The following is an 8,400-nucleotide window of genomic DNA, read 5'->3' as shown; positions in this document are numbered from 1 at the left end:
TGTCGGAGGGTATGAAGCCATGTGACCCCTGAGCCAAGGAGATAAGTAACTATACAGCCTTTAGAAGACATCTGAAGGCAGCCCTGTATAGGGAAGATTTTATGTTTAATGTTTTACTATGTTTTTATATATGTTGGAAGCTGCCCAGAGTGGCTAGGGCAACCCAGTCAGATGGGCGGGGTATAAATAATAATTTTATTATTATTATTATTAAGGAATAGGACATCTGTGTTTTAATCCAAGAGACATTGGAGGATATGTAAAAACTGGGCAGCACACCTTACCCCCACCATTTATGTGTAGATACGAACATTCGCAATGTTTTTATTCCAAACCCTATTTCCAAGTTCATGCGGAGATTTGCAGCCAGGCACATTACACAAACAAAGCCAAGTTCTGAGGTTCTCCACCACCACCACCATAAGGGATAGAAACTAGCTTTATTTAAAAATGAAAGCATGGGCCGACAAGGATCTTCCCTTTATTTCTTACGCTGAGGTGACTACTATCAGTTAATCCTTTCTATTATGACAAATGAAATGCTTGTTTTGAAATCTTCCCCAGCTATTGTCCTCTGTCTGAAGGTTCTCATAGATGGGATTGCAGATGCCAAAGACATCGTGACAACATCCTTTACTGTAGCTCCTTTCTAAAGCAGTTCCTGTCCCACAGAGAGGGTTCATTCTGAGTTTGGGTTTGTACCCTACTAGTCCCTTTAGGCCAGAACGCCATGGGAAGTACTGCATTCAGTTGTGGAAACTCTGACATGTCTTCTTCATACGGATGCACATCCCTGGAATCTTGTTATCCACTTTGCCACAATAGAGGAGTATCTGAATCCTTGTAGCTTGGAGACCATCATGATAGGAGGCTTAACATTTCTAAGAAATTACTCTCAATTTCCACCTTCATCGGGACAGTTGTCTCTGACTTGTCGTTTATAGGCACAGACCATGTGGTTGCCCAAACCGTACAGGCAGTGAGAAATTGGGAGGCGGGGAGAGAAAAGTTAACATGTGCCAATGAAAAATGTAGCAACCAGATCTTATTCAACCACTCACTAATTTTCCAAACCTGAAGTTTTATCACAAAGTCATATTTCTGAGCATGCTCTCACCGTGGGCATGAATCGTGCATGTGAACGTTTGTCCCAAATTGACCCTTCAGCTGTAAAACACTGCAAAAATATTTAGGCTGCTGCATATATGCAGGCCAAAGTATTTCTGTATTGTACACCCAATACATGGTTGTTAATGAATTTGGGGTTTTTTTGGGGGGGGGGTGTACAAAAAAGCGAGTTCCCATTCGTACATTTGATTCTCACCGCCATGTCTCTGTGCCAAGCTGAAATTGCTGCCTTCTGCTTGTTTGTTTTCTAAAGGGGAATCTGCCCATTATTCTCCATCGCTCTAGTCACTCAAGCCGTGGGAAAGAGAAGCTGCAGCCACTGCCACCTCATGCTTTTCCTTTATGTCAATTTGGCGTTTATCTCATCAGCAAATTTATATCAAGAGGCCACAGCTCAGTTTTTCTTCTAACACAATTGCCTTTGAAATTTGTACTGATATTATTTAGTGTGTGTGTGTGTGTTTGCAGGTGCGTTAGGTCTGTGTTTCTAAAATAATAGCGAGCACCTTGCGTTCTCACGACACACCTTCCACAGCAAAATCTTCAAGCGCGCCTATTGAAATGATGTCAGCATTTTCAGGGAGGCTCACGTCCTTCTCAAAGTTATACTGTGACCCATCCACTTCGTGACTGTGAACATCACACACGGCAGGCTCAATGTAAGGTTGACTCCCGAGAGGTTCTGGGTACTGGCCACCTTGTGACCAGTCTGAAGCCGATTCCAAGAGGGCTCTTTGCATAAGGGAAGCCGATTCGGAAAACTGAGATGGCGATGCCTGTACCGGGACAGACGAAACTCTGGTTGGGAGAGTGCTGGGGTACAAGACGTAGGAAGAAGGGACACTCTCTGAAGAGGGCGTTTGAGACAAGTTCCTTTTTGAAGGAGGAATCGAGAGCTGGATGTACCTGCCGCTCTCTGGATCGTAAAAGGTCTTGAACTGAACAGGTAAATCTACAATGAAATACTCTCCTGAATCCGGATCCTGGAGCAGCTTACGCTGGGTTGTGGCAGGTAAAGAGGGCGTGGGACTTAACGATGGGGCAGGTTGTAGCCTCACCAGGTGAGATTCTGATGGTGTCAAGGAAGAGTTAAGGCATATTGGCGAGAGTGAGGATTGGACCGGTTGCAAAGTTGCAATATCACCACACTGGGATGGAGCTTCATCCTGTAGCCTTTTCTGCTGTGCCTCCGTTTTTTTCCTCTTGCTTGCCAGTTTCTTTGCCCGTCGTAATGCCTTTTCCGATTTGGGTGGTACAGCCGGGGGTTTGGCTGCTGTCTTCGCCATCTGAAGTCTCTCATTTGCAACAGGAGAGCTGCCGGCATCTCCCGAGAGTTGGCTTGTCTGCATCAGATCAAATGTCTCCAAGGCAGAGGACCTCTTTCCACTCTCTGTTCCTCCATGCAACGAAGAGGAATCTGCTATTTTTTCAGCCTGCAGTACGTTGGAGACTGCAGATGTATCTGAAAATGGGCTTGTGAAGGCAGATTGCATCGCACTGTTTGACCTTGGACTTGGTACGGTGGAAATGGTCAGGGTACCCGATGATGCTGATGTGTCCCGGAAAACATCGCTGGAAGCATGAGAATATGTCTCCGATATGGTGGGAGATCTCATCTCTTGACTTATTATCTTTTTCACACAAGAACCGCCTCTGCGTTTAGATAAGAGATTGTTCTTAAAATAGTTCGCCTTTTCTCTCACAGAGAACTTTTGCCTGTTTTGTGCTAGGTCACCTTCAAAACTAAGAATCGGTTGGCTGGAAGAATTACGCCTCAGTTTCCCAGCTCTCGCCTTTTCTTTGTCTCTGGCCAACTGTTTCTCGCCGCTTTTCCAAACTTTCTGCGATAACGCTGGTGTAATATTAGCTCCTTCTTCTTCTCCCGCCAGTTCCTGCATATAGACTCCCCCTGGTCCTTCTCGAAGAGTGTATTCTGTCGTTAAGGGGCTTTCCCCTACCACTTGACAGCTCACACTGCCTGGGATGGATCTTGACTCATCAGCATCTCTGTCGGTTGCAGCATCCCTCACGTCCTGCTGGCTCCTGTTTCTTGACGAAAACAAGTCCACCTCTTGAATATTTGGAGTGGAACGAATGGGCCCAAAAGTCTGTCTTTCAGCCTCCGCATGACTGCCCGTGATGGCTTCTTCACAGGACAAAGACCTGAGCAGAGGCAACTTGACTGCTTTTATCACCGGCGACGACTTAAACGTGTTGTCTTTAATCATGAACATATTGGGCTTCAGTGAACTTGGTGAAGTTGGTGTCTGTGGCTCTTCCAGCTTGGCTTCTGACGCTGAATCCATGCTTTTCCGTTTGTCTTCTCTCTTCTCCTTCATCTCTCTTTCTTGTGCTGCATTCTCATTTTGACCCTGCTCCTCCTGCTCCTCATGCTTCTCATCCGTGTGACAGCCACGGATGCCCAGACTGTAGTCCTGCAATTGCTTCTCCCCCAATGATTTCTCCTCCTCTTCTTTGCTACATAGCTTTTCTTCCGCACTCCACTCATTCTTACTCCTCTGGCTTTCTTGATGGCATGCTTTCTGGAAGAGCTGCATTAGAGAAAAAGAGTCGTCGTGAAATGGCTGGTCTATAATGGAGACAAAAGATTGTTCAGAAGAGCTGGTGCTCCTTTTGCCTCGGTGTTCATTTCCAGTCGTTGGGCAGGCTTGATTTCCATTGTCATTTATGTTCTCTTCAGGTGTGAAAAATAAATATGGGGATACTTGGGGTTCCGCCTCAGCACTGTGACTTGGAGCAACTTGTTTACTTTTAAGGTCCTGCAGATGGAAACTTTGAACATGTGCTTCTGGGTCAGTTGGCACATCTGCAAGGTGAGAGTTGGATGGAGAATGTTGTCTTACAAGGTGCTCATTTGGGTGGAAGTCCGTCAAAGATGACATCTCACTGTCCTCTGGAGTCAGGTAGCTGTCAATGAAATGCCCAAAGGAATTGGCGACATTGGTGCTGTCCGTTTGTTCAGAAGGCTTATGGCCTGTTTTGTCAGCCTCTGCCATCTTTTTATTGCTTCCTTCTGGCGTATTGGCGGCTGTGACGCTTGCCTTTATGCCGTCTTGCTCCTTGATCTTTTTGTCGTCGAGGATTCTTAGGAGAGGGGAGGGACTGTAAGTGCTCTTCACACGTTTTCGGATATCCTTCAGGTTGAACAGCAAACTCGGGGCTTTCGACTTATAATTGTTCTGAGAAGAATAGAGTGTTCTCTCCTCCGTTTCTTTGGCGGTCCCAGTTTCAGAAATGGGAGGAGCTTCCAGAAATGGCTGACCTTCTGAGGGCTCTCTCTCTTGTTTCGGTGGTAGGACTGGAGTTAAAAGTTTTGAGATGTTGAAAGAAGGACTAGAAGGGTCAGATGAAGCCTTGTGGGACTCATCTGTGCATGTTTCGGCCATAGGAGTGACGTCCAGTGGCTTTCTGTAGGAGGAGTCCTTCATTCTTAGCACTTCTGGTGCAATCGCCTGCGTCAGCTCCGTTCCTCCAAGCTCTTTCTTTGGTTTCCTCCAAGGTGGACAAACATTTTCCAGCTCAGACTTAAATTCTGAATTGCTAGTCTTCTCTGACAGCACAGTAACTTGTGGCACCGGTGCTAATGCGCTGGCAACGTGGGCTATCGCTTCTGGTGGAACAGAGGCCTGAGGCAGAGATTGTGGTGGAGTGGAAGCCTTCAGTGACACGGAAACCTGCGAAGATGGTGGAAAAGAGGTTTCAGATGTAAGGGATGGTGGTGTAGGAATCCTGAGCACAGACGGCGGCAGATCAGAAGCTTGGGGTGGCAACACCTGTGAAACAATGTCTTTAGCATTACCCTGAGGAGGAAAAGGCACCTGGGCTAGAGGTAATGGAGAGAGCGAGGCTTCAGAGAGTGGTTTTTGTGGAAAGGCACCTGAGAAATCCTGTTCTGAAATTACGGGGGCTGTGACCTCCGGGGGAGATGGTTTACATTCACGAATACAGGCCTCTCTAAAGAAAGGTGTTTCTTCAAAGTATGTCAGGTTTCCTTCTTTGAGTATAATTTCAGTAGGCCCGCCAGTCTCAAGTTTTTTATGATGCAGATTCCACGATTCAAAAGCACTGTTCTCGCTGTGTAGAAAGCTGCCCTTTCCAGTTGGCTCTTTGGCTTTCCCAGTTCGGTTTTTCCCCGCCTTCCTCGAGACGGCGGAGACACTGGACATTCGAATATTTGAAGCGTCTGCCTGACGATGAAAACCACGCGGACCGTGACAGGCCAAATCCATTTTGTTCTGCCTTCTGTGCAGTTCGTGCAGTTCGGGCCTCCCGCTTGCATTTGCCACGTCCTGGAACGGCTCAGAAAACTCAGAGAGTTCCTTCTGGATGTTTAAAATGGTTTTGCCACCCCAGAAAGCCACGTTGCCTCCGCAAATCAAGGGGAGTTTTGCCAAACTGTTTCTAACCGGTTGCTTGGCTGTTGCTGAAGCCTCCCGGTTCTCAGCTTTATCAAAGGTCTTTATCAAGGAGGAAACTTTTGAGGTATGTTTATAATTGCGCAGACTAGGCACTGGCAAACCTAGCTTCACCCTAATGCTTGGGGTGATGTTTATAGTGGCGTTTTGACCTTCTTGGGCATCGTTTGGAAACTGCTGGAATGTTGAATGCTCCTCAGTTTTTGGCAGTCCCTTGTTAGGGAGAGTATTTTTCTTGATGGCATGGTTCCGTGGGCCTTGGGGAAATTTGCTCGAGAACTGGTGGGAGATGTTGGGTGAAACAACTGGATCGGCCTCTGTGTAAGATGATTCGAGCTCAGCCACACACAGACTTTTGAAGGCTCGGTCAGTGAGACTGCAGACCTCTCTGTCTGTGTCATCCAGGAAGCTCCCAATGCTGGAGGAGTCGCTTTGCCCATCGGTGTGCTTCTTATTCACTTGCATTGTCCATATGAGTCATGAACAGAACAGTCAAAATAGCAATCTCACGTATAGAACGGGTAGGCAATTCTTTCAGCTACCATATCTCAGCCTTCGACATCTTTCGGCGACCTTCCTCAAGAATGCGCAGCTTTATATTCATTTATTGTGTGGAAGCACAAATAGGGCTCTGCAAATTGAACACATAAAATCAGTTATTGTAGTGCATCGTAGTTGACACGTGAACTTTTTCCCTGTTTAGTTCCATCATTGAGTCTCAGGTTAATCTGATTACGGTATGTCCTTCCAGAATTAGGTTGTGTGACAAATTCTTACATTTTAACCTGCTCACGTGTTTCTCACATATGGTGGAGTTTACCATGGTTACTTGGAGTAGCAGCATGTTTTTAGCCCCACCCACAACATAGTTTCTCCTTCCTCACATAACTGCTCGTTGTCCATGGTTATCGGAGGAGAAACTTCAATGTGCAAGTTTTTGCTCACTAGTATGAACTCGATGGGTGTGAGACACCTATTCAGGGGCCCCTACTGAAGCTGTCCTGCTTCACTACAAAAGGGCAGGAGCTTGTGTGTTGGGGTTCCTCTTGACAACTGTGCACAATGCACAGTTATGAAGGTGCTGAATGTTAAAGATAATGATTTAATTTCCTGAAATGGGAATGTTTACTTATGTTAAACTACTGTGTACTTTTCACATGGGGTTTTCCCTCTGGCAGTAGCTCTCACGTGATTGGCTTACTGTGAGCCACATGAGAGAGGCAGTCCATTCTATTGTGACTGTTATTCCAGTAACTCTTGTTTTTAACTGCTCTCAGTTCTCTGTGGCGTGAGGGAGAATGGCTGCTGAGAGATGCCTCTCAGGAGACTGCTGAGGAAAGTCTTGGGTCAGTGTGATCTGTCTGAAGTGAAACAGAGGGGGATTCCTGTACATTAACAGGGAGAAACCCGTGTAGGAGCTCTCTGTAAGGAACAAAGAGAATACTGCTGAGGTGAAAGTAATCCCCCCCAAAAGACTCTGTAAGCCCTGAGCAGAGCCAGGCAGAGGCCCGGGCCAGGTAGATAATGTGCCCCCCCCTTTTTTTACCCTGGGGATTTCAAGGCTTGAACCGTATCTGCATATAAAGACAAAATGGAAAATATAGATATATAATAGTGCTTTTTAAAAATACATAGGGAAATGGATTATTTTAAGTATTTATATTTAAATAATGGTGAGCGATTGTGAATATGATGACCGAGGCCCCCTTTGGAATCGGAGGCCCGGGCCAAATGGCCCATATGAACCCCCCCTCCCTCTGTTTGGGCCTGGCCCTAAGTAAGATAAAACTGGTGCAAGGCTCAACACAGTTTTCTTTGTAAGTCTATGTAAGAAGACTTCAACCTACAAATCAAGTGGGAACATACCCATGTTTGAATAAGCAAAAGATCGGGAGAGAGATAAGAGTCCCCGGCTCCCTTTCAGCCCTGCCCTCCATTGTTGAATGTGCTGCAGAGGGAGGTTGTTTGTTTCCTCAGCAACATGTGACTGGCTGATTAGATTATCTGTCTGGAAACTGTAGAAAAGGCTCCTTTTCCTTTAGAAGCTGCAGAAATGTGAGTTGAACCCCATAAAAATGGGGCTTTTCCTCTTTGCTTTCTCCCCTTTGCAAAAGGAGCTGTGCTTTTCCCCCTTTGCAAAAAAAGCTGCAAAACTTTTAGCTGATCCTCAAAAAAACCAGGGCTTTTCCCTGAAGAACCATCCATTCCCTCTCAAATCTGTCAAATGCAAATTCAGCCCTAGCTGGCGAGGACATTTTAAGCTGAGGGTGCTTTGAGCTCTGTGATTCTAGTCAGACAAATAATAATAATAATAATAATAATAAAACTTTATGCAATTTCATATTGACCACTTAAGTCCTTCTCACCTGCTATGTTAGCAGATGCTGTGGAGGCCCCCATTCTGGCCTTCTCACGTTCATATTCTCCTCACCGTGGCCCATCTTGACATACAAATTGAAAATATTTTTATGAAACGTTTTCAAAAGACATATTTTGGCGTGTTCTTTGGATTCTTTAGCTCTGCAAATTAATAGACAAAAGAAAAATGGGTGAGTGTGCATGTACCTAATTAATCACTATTAGTTTATTGTGCGCTTAAGGGTGGTTTTCCTCTCAAGAGGGCCACTGCACAATACTGCCCCATAATGCTAGCTGTTCCTGACCCCAAGCAGAATTCTAATAATTCTAATTCTAATTCTAATTCTAATTCTAATAATAATAATAATAATTCATTTATACCCCACCCATCTGGCTGGGTTGGCTTCCAAGACATAAAAACATCAAACGTTAATAGTAACAATCTAATCCAATATAAAAGCCGCAATAACTTTAAAAT

The 8,400-nt window shown here is 45.5% G+C and overlaps 1 protein-coding gene across 1 annotated transcript in view; it reads right to left on the bottom strand.

The window, feature by feature from the left end:
• Nucleotides 1–421: 421 nt before the first annotated feature.
• C5H10orf71 (chromosome 5 C10orf71 homolog) overlaps nucleotides 422–8,400 on the bottom strand; it is a 28,494-nt gene continuing 20,515 nt past the window's right edge. The window contains exons 2-3 of the mRNA XM_033148454.1: nucleotides 7,931–8,084; nucleotides 422–6,195 (exon numbers count right to left, since the gene is read on the bottom strand). Coding sequence (XP_033004345.1) covers nucleotides 1,644–6,029 — 4,386 coding nt within the window. The 5' untranslated portion in view covers nucleotides 6,030–6,195; nucleotides 7,931–8,084 and the 3' untranslated portion in view covers nucleotides 422–1,643. The remainder of the gene's footprint in view (nucleotides 6,196–7,930; nucleotides 8,085–8,400) is intronic.

Source organism: Lacerta agilis, chromosome 5 (genome assembly GCF_009819535.1).
Source record: "Lacerta agilis isolate rLacAgi1 chromosome 5, rLacAgi1.pri, whole genome shotgun sequence".
NCBI classification, from domain to species: Eukaryota; Metazoa; Chordata; class Lepidosauria; order Squamata; family Lacertidae; genus Lacerta; species Lacerta agilis.
The sequence above is the reverse complement of the archived record's forward strand: the minus strand, read 5'-3'. Positions and strand labels throughout refer to the sequence as shown.